The sequence below is a fragment of the Anguilla anguilla genome, chromosome 2 (genome assembly GCF_013347855.1).
Source record: "Anguilla anguilla isolate fAngAng1 chromosome 2, fAngAng1.pri, whole genome shotgun sequence".
Taxonomy (NCBI): Eukaryota; Metazoa; Chordata; class Actinopteri; order Anguilliformes; family Anguillidae; genus Anguilla; species Anguilla anguilla.
Window position 1 is genome coordinate 50,436,947 of NC_049202.1, and position 20,114 is coordinate 50,457,060.

At 41.6% G+C, this 20,114-nt stretch overlaps 1 protein-coding gene across 1 annotated transcript; it reads left to right on the forward strand.

Annotated features, from left to right (window-relative positions):
* Window positions 1–2,398: 2,398 nt before the first annotated feature.
* Window positions 2,399–20,041, forward strand: LOC118219573 (ras-related protein Rab-40C-like). The gene is made up of 6 exons (XM_035402822.1): window positions 2,399–4,193; window positions 10,316–10,376; window positions 13,060–13,120; window positions 13,596–13,673; window positions 14,556–14,778; window positions 16,816–20,041. The coding sequence occupies exons 1-6, from the start codon at window positions 4,040–4,042 to the stop codon at window positions 17,088–17,090; spliced, it is 852 nt and encodes a 283-aa protein (XP_035258713.1). The 5' UTR covers window positions 2,399–4,039; the 3' UTR covers window positions 17,091–20,041.
* Window positions 20,042–20,114: the final 73 nt, after the last annotated feature.

Consider the following 20,114-nt stretch of genomic DNA (forward strand, 5'->3'; position numbering starts at 1 on the left):
ATGCTGCTGTCAGGTTTGTGGGTAAACAGTGGGTAATCTTTCTCCAGCTGTGACAGTATATGTGATTTTTTTTTCCCATTGGCAGTTGTTTTTAGAAGCAAAAAAAAAAATCACACCAGTAGAGTTGGCAGTTTTATAAACCTCTAAAGCCATGACAGGCAGTGGAGAGGGGTGTTTGAGTGCCTGAGTGGAATCGATACTTGGAGAGAAAAATACATTAAAAGCATCAATGCAGAAGGTCAGCCACTCTGAGATGCTCTGCGATCTATGAAAGAACAGCACTTTACATAAATGAGGTGTTCAGATTAAGAATGTTCTCTGCAGCTTGGAAAGAAATTGTCTAAGCACTGCAGTTTTACATGGAGTTAAAAATTACTAAGTTGGGAGAAGGGGTGGGGGGAGGGGGGGTTAATAATATTGTGCTTTCAGACCAATCTGACCATGCTGCATTATTTGCTGCATTATTGTTAAACTCTGAGAAACTCACAATCATAGTAACACCACTGACAATGTATTATGTTTATAAATAATAGTATGTGAACTACTGCAATCATTACCTGTAATTATCAGAGTATTTATGCGGCAGCTGTCAGTCCTGGTAGAGGCATACCATAGCTCTATGCAACCTGGGTTATTCTATCTCCAGAGTAGATCTTCAGGGAATAGCATTTGGCAAGCATTTACAAAAACACAGCTGATGTCTAGAATTTATTACATATCTAAGTCTGGTATTGAAATATAATTTAGTAGAAAACGGAGGATGGCAAATGCACAGAATGGAATTATAACATTGTTATCTGATTGAAGTAGTAGGCCACTTCATATTTGATTGTTTCAAAAGTATTAGGGGTGTTATTTATCTTAACTGCCCCACAACATGATAATAAAGGTATAGAGGTATTCATGCACGGCACCAAGTTGCTTTTTCCCTTCATTTCAGATTGCCACTACTTGAAATGGACAAAACACAAGATTAAGATAGATTTGCAGAAATTTCCTAGAGGCAAGTAGTTTTACCTCTGCTTACCTCGTTGAGGAAATTCTCTTGGTTCTAAACCTAGTACAGAATGCAATTTTGAATGCAAATCAAAAGGAGTAGGGTTAACATCTGCTTTATTGAAATTTGAGCAAAAGTATTGTGCCTAAAATCAGGTCAGTTCCAATCTATGTTCTGTGTGAGTGATGAGAAATGCAGACTCGGGTTTTTTTAATGCTAGTCATATATTTTTTAATAAAGAAAGGGATAGAAATACTTTCTTACACATAACCATCAACAAAGAATTAACTTACCAAATCGAGCAATTACCATTCACCTCCTCGATGTGTGCCAACATCTAAACCTTCATATCCCCCATACATGACACCACAAGCCTTTCTGCAATGACACTGACCTGACTGTTGTTTGATCTGATACTTGCACCCCTTTGTGGTGAAATGTTTGAAGAACGGTGGAGCCCAGTCTTTTTAGTAGGTCATACATAATTCACAAAGAGAATGGGAGAGCGGCTCTTCGCAGAAGGGTCCAGGGAGAGCACGTGCTGAGTCGGCAAAGCCCGAGGGCAGGAGGCGGTCTCCCTGGAGAGTTCCAGTGAGCAGGCCTTTCAATTCAGACCACGTTGTGCAAAAGTCCAGGATGAGAGGATCGCTACCAATCACATTGTCAACAATCTGTGAATTTCAGCAATGTTGTCTGGCAAAGACCTTACATTATGCAAAAAGGTGTGTTTGCTAGAAATTGTAACAAAGGGGGAAACATTGATTGAATGCATAAATAAATAAATAAATAAATAAATTGAAAAGCTCTGACCGGTTTAAATAATTTAAAAATGTAACAAATATACTCATGTCAAATGTGATGCAGGCATGTTTAGACAGCATGTCTAGCATGAAAAGAGTAACTAAACAACAGGCTTCAACCTAACAAATATATTTTAAAAACAAGCCTATTGACTTTTATGCAGGTTGTATTTTTTTTTTAATCAAAAAAGAATGAATTATTGATTCCTTGGCTGCGGTAAAACAATGAAGCATTAGAAAAATGCAATTTAAAAAATTTAAATATTTCTGTTCACTGCTATGCCAGTTGTTCAGATAACAGAAAAATGAACTAGGCTTGTTATCAAACGTGTGCTGATATTCAGTCACTGCATGTAATAAAAAATAATCTCATCCCATTCATTAGAATTAGGCCTATTCATTGTTAATAATTGGTGATATGGCAATGAGGCCACATGTTATAGCCTCAGTTCTGATGCATTACCTTACAGTCAACTTCATAAAATGACAAAACGTTATTTATTTATCAACAGATTATATAACATGTGGCTGGAAATCTTCCAGTACTGCTGGGTCAATTTCAAAACGGAAGAGGGTGGGATTTGTAATAGTTGGGGGTGGGCAGAGTTACAGCGTGTGGTGTCACCGGGCAGTGACAGCACAGCAGCTAGGTGGCCTGTTTACTGCCTGAATATGTGAATCAGTCTGAAGATGAAAATGCACGAAATGTGAAATAATGTTATTTTCATTCTAGTTAAGATTTACTATAAAACCACTGCGTATCCTACTTATGGAAAGGCGTTCCTGTGGCATTATCGTACTTAATCGCTGTGGAATATGCAAGCTTTGTTGCTGAGCTAACTAGCTAGCAAAGGCCTGGATCCAAACCTCGGAATGGAAGTAGAAATGCATGCGGTGTTTCTGTCGCTTTGAAGCGGAAACCCCGGCCGCGCACTAGATTGTGCCCACTGGATTCGCTGGTTAGCTGCTAAATGATGGGAACGGATTTGAATCGGTAAAGGGTAACGTTAATTTACTTTAAGCAAATGGTTACTTCTCGCGTGTGACGTTATAAAGATTTTTGCGATTCCTTGCTTAGCTAGAACAACCAGCTAACTAACATTAGGTTTATTATCATACCTACCGTGGAAATCTGCCTACACAGTCTGGCTAGCCTACCTGACTGATTCCGCCGTACATTAATATACATTGTAGTTAACGTTTGCTGCCAGGCTAGCTCTATCTTTGACTTCACGGGAAATAATCTTCTGCAGTAATCCACCTACCAAGCAACGACAAAGGTGTGCTACATTTTGTAAGCTTCATTGTAAGAGATCAATGCGTACATGCTAGCTAGCAAGCTAGGCAGCTATTTTAGCAATTCGCGCAATGCCCGGAAAACCTTGGTTACTTAAATCTGATTTAGCTAGCTAGCTAACGTGGCCGCTTTGTGGCTACTGAAGATGGCTTTTCCATTAAAATGTCAACGGTAGTTTCCTGAGTAGCGTTGGACATTAAATAATATAAGTATGATTTGTTATTATTGGTGATGCGTTTCTTATGTTACTATGGGACATTTTGAACATTTCGTTTAAAGTAATTCCTTTTGCTACTTGATCTTTCTGATAAGAACAGTATCTTAGACCTGACCGGAGCTCATCGTAGCGTAAACAAATATGATTGTCTTCCCAAGCCAAAGCGCAAGAGGCTGGTCCTGGTGAATAGCGTTTTCCATTTCGTAACTTACCTAGCTAGGTTTTTGTTCAACAGCAATTATGTGTTTTTGGTGGAAAATACTAGATGATTAGTTGGGACCCACGGTGCCATTTTTTTCATTTTGTGAATCAACTGTCTATCTAGTTTGCTCTCGACTGGAGGTGTCAACAATCTTTCAGAAGATAGCCAGGTTGTTAACAAGCGGTATGCCGGCAGATAGTTATACCTAATACTCGGTCATCTCACCTTGCGTTTCATATGATCTAGTGATATTTTCATATTTACTTGTAGTGCATGAATTCGGTCAAAAGCTACTAAACTGAATTTGGTTTGTATGTCAGAGACAAGCAACGACATACTTTCCGATTATTTATTTTCGAGGGAGTTTCTTGAGAGGACAATCTTGGCTACTGCCTAACTGTAGAATACTGACATTTGAAGCGGAGGTGCATGCGGTAAATCTTTGACCTGGAAAGAAACAGAAAGAAGGACTGCTATCGGGAGAGAAATTCACGGGGCATCCAGCTCTGATCTCAACTTGGTTCAGATGCGAGGAAAGATGGGCACCCCGGGCAGCCCTGTCAAGAGTTATGATTATCTTCTCAAGTTCCTGCTTGTCGGAGACAGTGACGTTGGGAAGGGGGAGATCCTGGACAGTCTGCAGGATGGATCAGCTGAGTCCCCATACGCATACAGCAGTGGTAAGTGTTACTTAGGTCATATTATGTATGAAGTGTAACAAATATGAGTATTGGAATCTGGCCATTCAGCTGACTATAGATCAAAAATTAAGACTTGAATTTTAGATGTTCATCATGAACTGCAGAAATCATGCCAAGAAGCCTGCTACTGTTAATGGATTCTCTTGCGGTGTTGGGGTTTACCTCAGTGCCAGGGATAGCTGAACAATAATGGTGGGTTCTGCACCTTGATTACATGATGAGAAATGCGCTTCATATTTGTACATTGACTGTGTGCACTCACTGTCAGTAACCCATCAGCCATGGTTTAAAGAGATTTATGTGAGGAAATTGTAGGATTATTGCAGTAATCTATGGCACAATATCTGTAGGATTTACAAGCAGGGTATGAGCTTCATAAAAAAGACTAAGTGGGGAAGAGGCTTCATATTTATCATGACTGTGATCAGCTTTAGGCTGTCATTATCAACCAAATGGTAGCCGACCTGGTGTAGTGGCGGAGCTTCACAAAACACCCTTGTAATCCGAAATTTATTAATCCTTTACATTCCCTGGAAATTAGAGCAAAATACAGTGCAAATACTCTTGAAGTTTACAGCACTGTACTACTGGCAGCGCTTTCCTATAACCACCGGATGAGAAATTTGGAAAGCCTGTTCTGATCACTGCACATTGACCATGGCATGTTTTCGGAGTACGAGAGTATCGGCCATTAGGTGTTTTTTAATGCAGTTGTGAGGATGGGGGGCCTGCCACATCTTGACCTCCCTGAAGCTGAGATGTTATCAGATCTGCCTGTCCAGTTGTCTCCCTAAGCACAGGAGCATGTTGAGGCTTGTTTATGCATCGCTTTGGGTGCCGAACAAGTAGGGCAGAACAAAATATCTTACACATTTTTAAGCAGCTACAACAGAAAATACTTCCCCTCTCACCATGGGGAAATGTAAATGATGATAATTTGGGATTACCAACAGCTTTTAGGGCTGCCTGAAACAGAGGAGACTGAATCTCAGATTTGAGATAACATTATGGCGCACGGGCACTGAAGAGGCCTGAGCTCCAGCACCCTGTTAGCTAAGCGAGGATCCCCAGACTAGAGGACTTCTCAAAGTGAAGGGAAAAGCGGTAGGCCTGGTATCAATGGATTTGTCGCGCTTTAGCATGGAGATGCTGCAACCATGTTTCAGGCATGTTACCTTAGAGTGTGTGGAAACTACTTTTAATATAGGCCTTGCCAAAAACATACATTATTATGTGACAAGGATAAACATCTACCATACCAATCTACTCTTTGTACTTCAGAAGGCTTTCTCTGCTTTGGACACCATAGAATGGTTGGTCCCACTCTTTTAAGAAATGGTCTTAAAAGTTATGTGGACACAGGGTAGGCTTTTGTGATTGTTGTTTAAGTCTTAAATTCCCCTCAAGGCATTTTGCTGCCACAGCAATAAGTCAGAGTGGTTGTCAAGACCGAACAACACTTGTCATAGATTCCCTGCAGAGCTCAAGGAGATTGTCAAAAGTCAGTGAAAAATATTCAGCTTTTTTCCTCTTATCCCTGGAGGCAAATTTGGCCTGGCTGTTGAGATAAATATTTCATACATCAAATATATAATTCATTACTACCAGTGCTGTGTCTTTTCATAAGAGTGTAGGAGTATGAATCATTAAAGTCTTTGTAGAAATCTTCTCATCAGGAGAATGTGAAGAAAAGGGTATCTTCTCTTTTGTAGATAGGTGAAGCCCTTTTCCCTGAGGAATTATTCTTAAAGAGGATACTGTTCAGTTTGTGTGATGGAGATCTAAAGGCTGTAGGCTATATGAGGCATTTCAGCTTGAAAGAGAAAGGAAGGCAATTTGTGGATACACTGCCGGTAACAAAGCAATAGATTTTGTATTTGAAACAGTTTTTAAAATAAATACTGTAAGAGAAGAGGGCAGACTAGGGTTGAGCAGCCCCCCCCCCCCCCCCTATTTTAACCTCCAGGCACCACATGACAGCCATTTAAGGTTGATATGGAAAGAAGACTGTTTGTTGAATGGACTATTGCGTCGCTGCCACTGTTACTCAAGGAAAGTAACGGCACACTGTCAACCGTTTCACCCGCCTCCCAAGATTAATGGAGCCCTTTAGCCCAAGGTTCATTTTGTGGGTCGGGTTTCATTGGGGCTGTAATCCTCCACGGCTGTGTGTCTGCAAGCCGGGAGAATGTTGTTATTGCCATGCCCATGTGAGGTGTAGCGCCACTGCTGTAGGGGCCACTTAATCATCTCTGTTTTAGCGGTTACCTGTTGAGCAGCCTGAGCCCTGAAGCATGATGCCACAGAGTTCAGGGAGGTCAGAGTGCAGCTTCAAACTGGATTTGCCCCTGTCACTGGCTATGGCCCACATATTACTCCCTTCAACAGTGTCAGCAGTTAGTATTGCTAGAGAAAGGACATTATTTTCATCGGATAGGGATTATTTGATTTCTCTAATGTTATAAAACATTCTAAAATGCTACATCTGTGCTACAAGCTGTGAGAGATGTCTTCAGATTACTGTGTAGCCAGTAATCTCCCCTGTACCTGTGTTTAGGTCATCGGGTGCATCTCTATGTGCACTGCAGTTCTGTGCTTGTTATGTTATTATCAGATATCCTCAATGTCAAAACTTGTTTCTCAGAATTAAGAAGGAGATTGCTTTAGATAGCTTTTAGTACACATGAGAAGCCTATCACTTTGTTCAAAATTTCCTGTTCTTAAAGTGGTACATGCATAAATTTCTCAGTTTAATGGGTTTGGAGTGAATTATTGCCTTGAGCTCAGATGGTGTTCAGTCAATGCCTTTTGAGGCCAGTGTTCAAGATCATTCAATGCCACCTGCTCCCGCTTATATTAAATTGTTCAGAGGTCTGTTTCTGCATAGAGAAGGAACACAGGTTCAGTGCTGCTCTAACAGTCTCAAATGTAAGGGCTGCACTTTGTTTACAATCCAGAATGATGAATCTGATGCAGAACTGTGTGATTTGTAAGTACTAAGCAAATGGGAAGGTATCATCTGGGATAAAAATGACTGCATTGCATCTCAGCACAAAATGATTGTCCTTAAGGCAATTATGCTTTTGAATTTTGTACTCAATCTCATGTGACAGTGGGAATTTCACGTATGTGCATTTCCACTAGCAAGTCTGGCCAATCCAACCCCCGAACGGAAACATAAAAATGCAGCAGTAACAAATAAAGGTAAAATAAATAAGATACAGCTTTTGCTTCAGTTGAAGTTGTTGAACCTGATTTGGAAACTTGTAGGGACTTGCCTTGTAGCTGTATGGAAAGTTAACTCTGCTAGCTAGCAGTAGGCTAACTAGTAGCTTTAAATATACGTAATCACAGCTCAATTTATCTGGGTGGCTTGTTAAGCTCTATTCATAATTGCAGATGGGGGTTCTAGATTGAAAAATAGGCTATCTCTTGTTCCCAAATGCCTCATTTGTAAAATTTAAAATGTGAAATATTTTTAGATTCCTTGTTTGATGTGGACTGTTTTCTGAACACATGGATAAACTACAAAGCTTGAGGTAGCCTATATTATTAGTGTCTGTATCCAAAGTGTATTGAAAATTGGCTTTAAAAATGACTGGCACAGAAGATTTCATAGATTTTGTTTGAGAAGACCGGTGAAAATCAATTGGGTTCGTCTCTCAGGGAGAGAGAAAAAAGTGCAGTAATCAAATGAGGTTTTAGGGAATCTTAACTGTGATGAACAGAAATGACATGTATAGTGAATCTTTCCCCTGCATTACAGTTTAGGTTTTCAAGTGACTGAAACAGTACAAGCATGCATGTCTCCCACTCCTACCTGGCTTACTGACCGACTGGGGATGGTGCTGTCTCGGGTAGGCCCACATGTAGGTGGTAGTGAGGGGGAGAAACATGTCTGTTGTATCTGTTTCTGTCTGCTGGTTTATCCCCCTGCTGTGGCTCTTGCCCATGGATGTCCTGTCACAGAATCATCAGAGCTTCAGAGCCCTTAACTGCTCTCCTAGTCTCTCTGCTTCACTGGTCAGGCAGATTTAGTCTAAAGTTAGTTTGACCCACTTGGGAAATGCTTTTTAGCACGCGTAAATAAACAGTATAGATGAAACGTGGACTATTATTGTGCATGGGTGTGATTGTTTTTTTCTCTCCCTTTCTGTTGGTTGTGTTGGCTGAAGTCGTGCTGGCAATGTAAGCAAAGGATGTGGTGTTTACACGGGGCATAATAACACAGAGAGCTCTAAAGATCACACAGCTGCGCACTGTTTCCACAGATCCTCCTCCATCTGGATTCAAAAAGTAAATGGCACTAAAGCCATGTTTTTATCCCAGAGATTTCAGTTTCTGTGTCCCCCAGACACCTCAACTCTAGTTTAACTTGTCGAGATTGAAAGGGAAGCACAGAGTAGTTTTTAAAATACAAAATTATACATAAATTCCATAATGGCTCAGAACCATGCTAGGCAGAAAGACCAATAGAACAATACAGGGAACCTGTTGCATGTATAGTTTATGAAGAATAATCGACCATTATACAAACTGGATAATTGATTGAGAATTTTGACATCTGTGGGTTAAACAGGCTTAGGAAGCTTTGTTTGAAATGTGCACTTGGACATTGTCCTGTTTGGCAGAGGTCCTATTGTACTCTGCTGCCATGTAATTCAAACATTCAAAATAAACTCATAAGGAGTCCAGTTACACTCATACTACTTCTGTGATATTGTATTAAAATTAATTTTAAAAAGCAGCATTCCATACAGTAAATGTTTTGCATTGTTGCCACTTGGCAATATGATTGGAATGAAACAGTCCTGATATTACATCAATACTCATTAAAGGGATAATTATTTTGTGTTTTTAAAATATTAGTTTTATGTTTCTGAGTGCCCAGGCACTTTTTTATTCAGTGAATGATATTTTATGAAGTTTATAATGATCCTCAAGTGTTGCAATTGCTGGTATAAATATGATAATTTATTCCAAATTATAAACATACAAATCGGCTTTTATGTCATGATAGTACTTCCTTGTGGGCAGCAGTCTGAGGTTGTATGCACTATAGGAAATTGTTCTAGTAGAAAATAAGGTTACACTTAATTTTGTGAGGAGTAGGCTAATTGGATCGTGTACACACCTACAACCCCTGGAAGCATAATGTTGCTGTACAAGCTGCTTTGAAATTGCATAAAGTGTAGTTCGACCAGCTCTGTCAAATTTTCATTTTTCACTTGAGCAAGCCTTTGGGTAGAGGGGAAAGGAAAAGAAAGCCAGTGACTGTACTGAAGTAGGCTGCTGCACTACTGGTTTGGCAGTGCTGTTGTAGTGAGAGCTGCAGTTTCTGCCCTGATTTCATGGGGAAGGATACATACTGTGTGATGCACTGTCTTCACCACGCTTTGCAGGTATGATGGATTGTGACAAAACTTTGAAATGAAGCTAAAATAAAAGAAGAGGTGATAGGACATTCCAAAAACGTAATTTGATTCAAAATGAGAAAATGTGTTGTAATCGATCAGGTTAGAGGACAAGGCAATATTTTTCTAATTTATTTTCATAATGGTAAGCGTATAAAAATATAACTGACATGGTTATTACAGTCATATAGGTGGTCACAGTAAGGTAAAACAAACAAACTAAAAAAAAACCCCTGGTGTTTATGAATCTGAAAACATTAAAGCATAGTCAGCTGTGATATCCTCACATAAATAGATGGTAAGTTTCACAAATAACCCCACGGACATTTTCCTCTTTGGAGATGAAGTGATTGCAGCTGGCCTAATTCTTAAATCTGTGTACTGAACTAAGGATTTGAATCTCCCAGTTACAAAAATATGAAAGAAGGTTATTGAAATACATCTGCTTTGATATTGGGACAGAAGTAGCTAACTACATTTGAATGAGCAATCTGTACTCTGCAATGGTATATGAGTTGGTTATACTGCTCTAACACCATAAATAAGAGCTGGGACTATCTTGGAAAAATCTGGCCATTTTGTTGAGCCATTGAGCGAACTGATGTAAATTTGACTCGTGGCAATAGCTCCACAAAGACAGACACTGAAAGGTCCTACCGTCTGTTAATCACATGTATCTTTTTTCAGGGATCGACTACAAAACCACCACGATCCTGCTGGATGGGAGAAGAGTCAAGCTGGAGCTGTGGTATGTGTGCCCTGTGGTCTCAGCACTGGGTTTGGCTGCAGTACTGCCGGCCTGTAGAAGCAGACCAGTGTCCATTAAAGTCTTTGTTCCCATGTTGTTCCTGTTGTTGCCGTTTGCTCTTGACATGCGGTTGCAATCTGTTTCAGTCAGATCACAGAACTGTGTTTTTGATGACCATGAAAACTGGCACCAGGTACCGTTCTGTGATGCACTCCTCCACTCTGCCCGTTCTTTGTGTCTTCAAAGCAGGCCTAAATTATTCATTTTTACCTTAGTCAGCCCACTAATGAAACTGCCCTCATTGATTATAGCTGCCAGTGGAAAGAATTTGGCATTGGCCAGAATATCCCGTCAGGATCTTTTGTCTCTGAACACTGCGGTTTGCTGGAATCTAGATTCTGCCCTTTGTGTGTTGGCAGATTAATAAAATCAATGAGCTTCCCCTAGAACAAAGCTGGCAGAGTGCGGCGGAGGACACAAGCCCTGCAAATGGCATTGGCGAACGCACAGGATTATGAGTGTCCCTGCCCTCGCTTTTAAGAAGATTAGCGTTAGCATGTTTGACCGTAATTGCGGGCTCCCACAGCATCACAAATAAAGGATGAATTGGCCAACTGGCAGATGCTGTGATTAATCTCTGAATGTTAGTGTTTTCTGTTGCTTTTTGGCAAGTGGAAAGAACATCTGAGGCCTTTTTCTAATCAGTTTAGCGTTAGGGATGACTCACCCCCCTGCAAGTCTGCATGTCTTCGACTTTGTGAAATTGCTCATATTAAAATTATATGGGTCTTAATGCAGGACATCCATCTCCAGATATATTATCACCATCCAGCCGGTGGGCTGGAATTCTGGCACTTAATGGAGAAAAAATATACTGCAAGATTTATTATTTATTTTTTGCTTGTCTGCTTTGTACATATTGTTTGTTTTGCACTTGCTTACTCAGATTTTTTTTCCTTGTAATACTCTAATAAGCAGAAGGGAGTCTTGTATTACAATCACTTTTTCATTTGGCTGCTGCTGAGAGTTAGCTGTAAGTGGTGAGACATGATTGGCACATATTGGCCCCAGGAAGGAACATTCCTCAGTGCTGGGCGCTTTACCTTATTATATTACCTGCGGTTTAGAGTATCCATGATTACATCAGACAGCTGTTGTTACTATAAAGCTCAGATGGTTTGTGTCCTGATATTTATAGTACATATATATTTCAGAAGCCTAATTTAGAATTTTTGAATGAGCTTTCTGCCATAGAATCCCCATATTGCCCCAGCCCAACAGCCTGTTTATGTAAACTGATTAGCTCAGTGAGACCTGGTCTCTCTCTTTATTGACATTTCTACTGGAAACCAAGTGCTTTATCTCACACTAGAGTGAAGATTTACAATGGCTCAGAAATCAATCTGGGAGATTTTATAGTGCTGAATAAACAATGCCGTCCCAATGGGGGTAAACCTGGAGTTATTACAAGAATGCTCAATCAGCCTTATCTTAACAAAGATCCCTTCTCCAGTAGTCACATGTTCACAGTGTAATCAGTCACATTGGTGTACGTTCCGAGATTTATCGATCAGTCTGCTTCGCACCGAAATATTTGTGTTTTAGAACATCCCAGGAGTAGATGAGAAATCTGTTAGTCCTGGTGGGAGTCCACACCTTGGGATCAAATAAGGTTCTTAATGTGGCATTTTTTTATCGCTTACCTTTAGATAATGTGACAAGTTGGACAGATTTCCCCTTCAGTAGGGGTGCAATGTTTCACCAAACCCATGCGTTGGTTCGAGTCACTGTTTCGTGTTACCATTTTGGTTTGGGTCTGTGCCTGTTTGGTAAAACAGAGAAGAAGTATCTAAAAGCCAATCTAATTTTCATTTATTTGACACAGGTTTTCGCCGTTTTTCTTTCAAAAGGAAACTGTTATTTTCAAATATTAAAAAAATAAGAGGCTAAGGTCTATTTATGTAAAATGAGACATAAACTCAACCTGCATTAGACTGTATAAACAAGACATGAAAGAGTACATTCATTAATTCAGAGCCCAACCAGTCATATGTGCCGTGGGTGGTGAACTGAATGGTTCGTTTTTTTTACATGAATCGTTGCATCCCTACCTTCCAGTGACATTTAAACTGAATGTCAAGAGCAAACTTCTTAACATTGTCCTGGGTAGCGTACAGTTGCTAGTTAGGCTGTTTGCTTATATTGACAATTTTACTGATGGTAACAGTAAGCTCGACTGCACTCCTGCATAATACTTTCCTCAAAGCAATTGGATGAAAATCCAGGAGCGGGTTATGGCCATCTGTGTGTCTGTTCTCACCAGCCACTGATAAGGAGCCCTTCAAGCGTGCAGCAATAAACATCCATATATAAATAATCTAGGGTCTCACACAGGGTGGGGACGAGATCTTGTTTAAGCCAGCAAACCATTTAACCGTGACTTTTATTGTATTTTAGTAATAGTGGGATTGAAATGGCCCTTTGATAACTGAAATCAGCACAGCGCTAAATTATTTGTGTTTGGGTGGGGCGTGGTACAGTCCGACGGACTCTTCAGCTGTGTATAAGTCCCCGTGCCCTGCATGGACGAGAGTTTCAACCCCTGAGGCATTTGGCTGAGATGACTCATGCAGCTCACACACGGGACTGCAGTGGTTTTGACTGTCTGTTTTGTCTCTGTCAGGGACACCTCAGGGCAGGGCAGATTCTGCACCATCTTCAGATCCTACTCCAGAGGCGCACAGGTGAGGAACTTGGGAGTTTGTTTGTTTGTTTATTTGGATCCCCATTAGCTACTGTATTGTAACGGTAGCTACTCTCCTGTTTGGTAGAGGATTATGCTTTCATTTTAGTCTTAAGGGCTACGTGGTTCTATAAAATGTGGTATTTATTAAAATTATTTCAAATTTAGCATTTATTAGTTCATTTTGACCTCTTTCTGGTAAGTGAGGGAGTACTGAGCTGTGGAGAGGAACAGGCCCTGATCGTCAACTTTGCTGGTGTCCTATGAAATAGGGTTTATTAAACATTGTCCAATTTCAGACTTCAGTGTCCTTATCTGAGGTTACTGCTGTTTTAATAAATGATAAAGTGAAGTTTGAAGAGCACAACTGAGCTGTTAACTGTAGGCAGACTTTGTCTCTTTAACAACTGTGGCTGCTGCCTGCATGATACAAACAAGCAATGAATTATGCTCTCCTCATGTTCTGCTCTCCCAAGGGAATCCTGCTGGTCTATGACATCACCAACCGCTGGTCCTTTGATGGAATTGACCGCTGGATCCGGGAGATCGATGAGGTAATGGGTTTTTTTAATTACCTTTTTCAGCTTTCCATTATTCTTTCTCTATGTGGTGTTGAGCATAGTTTTATGTACATCTCAGAGTGCTCAGGCAGCTGGAACTTGGGTTTTTTGGCTCTGGGTGAGAGAGAAGTTATGGGAGATGCCTCCTGTCTGACTGGCCCCTGGGCCCAGCCTGCTGAAGTGCGCAGAAAAGTCCCTGTCCAGGGTCTCGGTGTTAAAAACAGCAGAGAGAGCACAGGCTTCAGAAGCAGCCCAGAGTGTTGGAATGCAGGGCACGGCTTCTCCCTCGCCTCTGTCCACTTCCTGCCTTTCCTTTCCTGCCCACTCTGCGGAAGAAGCCTGCCTAGTTCCCTGGGAGGACGTCCTGTGGGGGCTGGGATGTGTGTGCGTGTGTGTGTGTGCGTGCGTGTGTGTGTGTGTGTGTGTTTTGTGCGAGGCATCACTCTTTCCTGCTCCACCTCTGCAGCACTCCAGCAGGGTGGAAGTGGACAGATGTTTCAGAGCGTCAGCACTCACTCTGTGTAGGTCAGCTCTTCTCTGTTCTCCTGCGTTCTTGCGGTCCCCATTACCTGACTGGCTCAGGACTCGGGACGCTGCTAGGCAGTTGAACAAGAAAGAGTATGGCCATTCGGACAGAAATTGTACTGTACCTTTTTCATGATGGACTGGTTAATGCCATTTAGGGCATCTCACCACATCACCTCACATTTAGTGTACTCCTCAGTTAGGCCGGAATAGGTTTACAGATTAAACGTACCGGCCATGTATTTGCTAGCGTTGAGTATGGCGGACAGAGCGGGATTAAACTGAGCGGTAGCCCATCCCAGCCAGCCTTTACGCTGTTGATTGACACTTCCCTGGTTTTCCTGTGTCCAGCATGCTCCAGGTGTGCCGCGCATCCTGGTGGGCAACCGGCTGCACCTGGCGTTCAAGCGGCAGGTGCCCACGGAGCAGGCGCGGGCCTACGCCGAGAAGAACGGCATGACGTTTTTTGAAGTGAGCCCCCTGTGCAACTTCAACGTGATCGAGTCGTTCACCGAGCTCTCCCGCATCGTGCTGATGAGGCACGGCATGGAGAAGTTCTGGAGACCCAACAGAGGTGAGCAACGTGGGAATGCGTTTCACACAAACATGCTCGCACATATATATGTGTGTATATATACACACACGGTTGTGCATACGCACACGCACACACACAAAAATACACACTGTAGTACACACACACAGACAGTTGTACACACTCACACGCGCGGTTGTACACACACATGCACACACACACGCACACACACACAGTTGTATGCATGCACACACACACACACACGGTTGTACACATCCACACACACACGTGCACACGCACACTCAGTATTGGCACAGGTTGAGCAGGTCTGCCACAGTGCTGTGATGACTAGGCCATTCAGCTGACTGGGAGTTAAAGCAGACTATGGATTCTATGGACTCCGGTGCTGCAAGAAGCAAAGGAAGTGCCTAACTCAGCATAGCTCTCCATCCACTTCCAGTAACCACCTTCAACCGCATTCAAACCAGCAGTATTTAATTAGAGACTGAAGATCTCTAGTACAGACTGTACTGTTCCTCTCTTTACGCCACTCAAGGGCATTACCTGTTAGCGCACATTAGGCATCAACATTCTTTCATTGGCCAAGTTCGGGCTTGAGTGCTCTTAATGCACTTGGATGCTGCTGCTGTTAATTTAATTTTCATACATATTCAGTTTCACTGCTTAAGTTTTCAGAAGTTCATACCCATTAAAGCTCAAAACTAATAGCGATTTTCCATTTAAAGGACATCCAGGGTCATTGCCTAAAGCACTATCAAGACAATGTCTTTATGTCAGTAGTTTGTTTTAAAAAGTGGTACCTTTATTTAACTATATGGGTCAACTGAGGACTCGATGCTCATGGCGCTGACCCAATGAGAAAGGAATCAGGGTATTGGGTAGCCCAGTGGTAACCAGTCCTGTTCCTGAAGATCTACCATCCTGTAGGATTTCATGACCCTACTAATGAGCAGCTCAACAAGACCTCTGACCATTGAATGAGGTGTACTTTGTTAGGGTAAGAGTGACAGCCTACAGGATGGTAGATTTCCATGGACAGGGTTGGTCACCACTGGTGTGGCCAATCAGAGCTGGGGGGATGAGAGGCAGTCTTGTGAGAATTTTACTCTGGCTGCGAGGTTAGCGTTCCTGCTCTTTCAGGGCCTCGGTTTAGCATCTCATCTGAAGGATGGCTCCTGTCTCCATCACTGTGCTGGGCTTTTGGATTTAAAAAATACTGCACCAGAAGCATGAGTGCTACCCTACTGTCCTAGCAGCACCTATTCCAGCCACTGCTTATCTTTCCCAGGAGATCTCCCATCCTCTTAACTGTTAAGGTACAGGGTGGGATGGCTGCCAGCTGATTTTACTATCACTTAACATGTCGATGTCCTTACAGTACTGACGAATGCTTGCTACATCTAACTAAATTCTTTCTGTGCGTTTAATTTTCACATTTAATAATAAACGAGTGTTTTGCCTTTCCCATAGAAATTCAGGTAAACACTGAATTTTTTAGTTAGACATTCTTTCTTTGAATTAGTCATTTTTAGGTATTTGTGAGTCTTAAAATTCCGTTGAGTAAATTGATATGTGAAATATTGACAGGTAAGTATATATGGTATTATATTTAGAACCCCATTGCAGCAGATTTGAATGAACTTTCAGTAATGCTAGTTCGAAAAGGTCTTGGGAGAACACAAAGAAAACATTTGCCGTTTCTTAATGCTAAGGCTGGCATCTAAAGTTGTGCAAGATCACCCTCTGCTGGGATGATGTAGAATTCCAAGTTTGGGTTTTTTAATACAATATTGCTCTGATCATGTAATTATGCAAATAATTACATGCTGTTTGTTTGATTCCCCAATCAAAATTGTTTGTTTGCGAGGACGGGTAAATAAGTCCTAAGATTTCTTATGAGACGTGTTGTGGCAGTGGGGTTGTATTATTTTTTTTTTAAAATAATAAAGCCTAGTGCTCATTTGCCATTCAAAGAAATACTGCTGTCATATTGCCATTAAGCCTTTTTGTGCACCGGAAGTGATGTGTTTGTTCCAAATGTGTGTTGTCTGTCTGTAGTGTTCAGCCTCCAAGACCTGTGCTGCCGTGCCATTGTGTCCTGCACCCCAGTCCACTTAATCGACAAGCTTCCCCTGCCCGTGGCCATCAAGAGCCACCTCAAGTCCTTCTCCATGGCGAACGGCATGAACGCTGTGATGATGCATGGCCGCTCCTACTCGCTAGCCAACCCTGCAGGAGGCAGCAAGGGCAACAGCCTGAAGCGGCCCAAACCCGTCCGGCCTCCCCAGAGCCCCCCTCAGAACTGCGCCAGGAGTAACTGCAAAATCTCTTAGCGTGGGGTCCAGGGCACTGCGCCCCGCACCCCCTCCAGTTCCTCTCAGGGCTACAGAGTTCGGACTGTGCGCCGGCCGGAGACAAGAGTCCTGCACCTTCCTGCTACAGAGATTATGCTCTCCTAGGAGAACTGACAGAGCTCCGCCCACTGAGGTGTTCATTGGAGCTGACAGGACTGAGAGCAGCCAATCAGGCCCGAGCCTTGCCTCTTCAGTCACCCACCCACCTCTTCTTCAAGTCTGCTCCTTTGGCATGCTGGAGTCATTCAACACTATAGTCAGGGCTGGGACTATTTTACTGCATTGTCTTTTAATATATATTGCATATGTACTTGATATTTAACAGGCAAAATTGCAAATGATTTTGTGTCATTTTGTTTTTGTTTTTTTGTTTTTTTTGCACTGAAGTTCCTCTTGTGCTCTGTCTTGTTTTGAAGAATCCACAAAAGAGCAACAGGAAGTTTACATTTTCCCTGCCTACTTCTCATTCTGCCCACAAATTTGATTCTGCACTCTTAACTTTTCAGCATGTATTCTTAAACCTCTCATAACTTCCTATACGGTTACCCATCTTTCATATGACTGCATGGTATTTTTCAGTTTTCCATGAGTCTTATGAAATCCTTCTATTAATGCTTCATTTGAACAACATGCATAGTGTGGAATGTTGGGCTGAGTTGGTGTTGTGGTGCTTTGTGTCAAGTGAAAATCACTTGCAAACAAGATTTACCATAAAATGAAAGGTGTCAGTTCCCTGAAGGGCTTTGTTTGGAGAATGTGCTTGGCAGTCTGGAGCTCTGCAATATTGCTTTATTTTGTTGCAGATAATTTCTCATTGCTGCTAAGCAACAGGATCAAACTTACCTAAACTTTTTCTTCTTTTTCAATTTCATGTCCATTAGAACATGATTTACAAACAATCTCCTTTGTCTGTAGGAGCACCTTTTGTTCCTCATTTTAAACTGCCCTGGATTTTTGGGGAGGCGTTGCCCTGTGTCCTCTTCCTCTGATTAGCGATCCAAACTATTTTGTTTATGTTGTGCCACACAGCTCAGCTAGAGGCACTTTTCAAACGTCAAAGGCAGGAGATGATGTTTTGGGAGAGAATCCAGAGCAGGCGTTCAGTGTCTGTACATTGATGATGGCTCTATCGGATTTTTCTCTTCACAATACCTAACAACATGCCCAGATGTGCTTTTATCTGAACAATGAATCTGCTTTAGTTACCTACCAGGTTGTTTTTTCTCTATGGTGACCGCATATCTCAAGTCATTTAGTGAACCCTCCCCCTTCTGATCCCTTTTCCCGAGCGCCCACTTGTGCCAAAACTCTTGGGTTAAAAAACTCACTTGAAGAACAGTGCAATCCCAATTTATCTCCATCTTCAGTTCTGATGAGCTTATGCAGTCATCTGTTTAACTTCACCTGTCACCTTTTTCTAATTCTGGCTGGCTGGTTTTTTTCCTGTTTACCGCATGTAACAGCTTTTTCCCCTGTTAGAAATGATTTTGTGCAGAAATCAGTATTATTACATGTGCTCCAAAATGATTTATTTTTATTTTTACTTCAAACATTTTTAAATACCCATGGAACAAACTTACGTTTTAAATGAGGGCAGTATTTGAAAGTGTTGCCAAAAGTGAGTTGTAGATATTGAAGAATGGCAGTGGAGTTCTGACACTATAAAGCACATTAAATAAGACTAGATTGACCCAACATGTTTGCTTTTGCACGCATCGTAAACGTTGCCATCGCAAAATGGTGTTCAGTGTTGTCAGCCCATGAATAACCTGAAGCATTTATTATTGTGATGCACAGCACCTTTTAACCTCAGTAGGACCCTCTGCTTGTTTTGTGCTCAATCTGTGTATCTGTGGGCTTGATTACAGTTATTGCAGCACAACCAGGCCTGCTTGCTTTGATTTTATTTTCTCCAGCTGGCAATTAATCTATTCATAATCAGTGCTTTTGAGAACACCATTATAGTTTATGTAAAATCTGTAGTTATTTCTTCCCTCTCCCCCATTGAACCACAAATACTCAGGGACCAGTGTAGCTTCCTCTTGCAGAACCAGCCAATGAAGTCAAGTGACTGAGCGTTGGGACTGTTTGAAGAGGACGTTTCATTATTATTTTTACATTTTCACACAAAGGCATACACGCTACCCCTGCTGTTTTTTTAAAAGGTCGAGTGTAGCCATTACATTGGGAATTTGAGAAGTGGCACAGGAAGGAGAGAGTTGCCTGAGTGGAGTCTGCTGCAGTTAAGAGCCTGACAGAAGCTGTAACATGGTGGCCTTTTGTTCTGTGTCTGACCTCTACAGCACATCAACTACGACCTTCCGCTGCACCTGTATTCCAAGGCCTTTGGAGGCCTTATATGACTAATCCATATGGACTGGAACCTTGTTCGTTTTTGTCGTTATGGCTGTTTAACACCCACTCCCCACCACATAACACGCCCACTGGTATAGTAAACAAGGAGTCCGATGAGAAGGGTTGGGTGAACTGTTTTTATAGTCTTTCCTGGCCTTTTTAATCACACACATTGGTCCATGAGTACAGATAAAGGTTTGCTGATAAATTGTAATTATTTGAAAGGGAATGTTTGGCAGGGTCTGTTTAATGAATGCTTAAAACCCAATTAGAGTAACATTCCCAGATATGTTTGGGTGGGAACCTGCAACTGTTCGCTCAAAACTGCTGTTAAAATCCGATTTATTTTTATCTCTTCTGTGGGTAGGGTAAAGGGAAATGTAATATTTTGCTTATTCACCTGTAAACACTATTTTCTTGTGGTTTAAGCTGCTGGGTAACTTTAAGAATATGTAAGTATTCAAAAAAGAAAAAAAAAAACTTGTGTTTTTTAAATTATTTTTTTGACTGTACAGTTGCTTGTTGATGAAAGGCAAGACATTTCCCAAAATAAAGTTGTTAACAATATGATTCAACTTTTCTTTCCAGCTGGTGATTTGCAACGTTATGGTTATGAAAGAGCATAATGCAAAATTTTCATTCTTGTGA

What these genes read in the sequence shown, in the direction of transcription:
- LOC118219573 (XM_035402822.1), top strand. Translation starts at nt 4,040, where the DNA reads ATGCGAGGAAAGATGGGCACCCCGGGCAGCCCTGTCAAGAGTTATGAT. An exon ending in AGAGTCAAGCTGGAGCTGTG is followed by an intron (nt 10,377 to 13,059) that starts GTATGTGTGCCC and finishes TGTCTCTGTCAG; the next exon opens with GGACACCTCAGGGCAGGGCA. An exon ending in GTTCTGGAGACCCAACAGAG is followed by an intron (nt 14,779 to 16,815) that starts GTGAGCAACGTG and finishes GTCTGTCTGTAG; the next exon opens with TGTTCAGCCTCCAAGACCTG.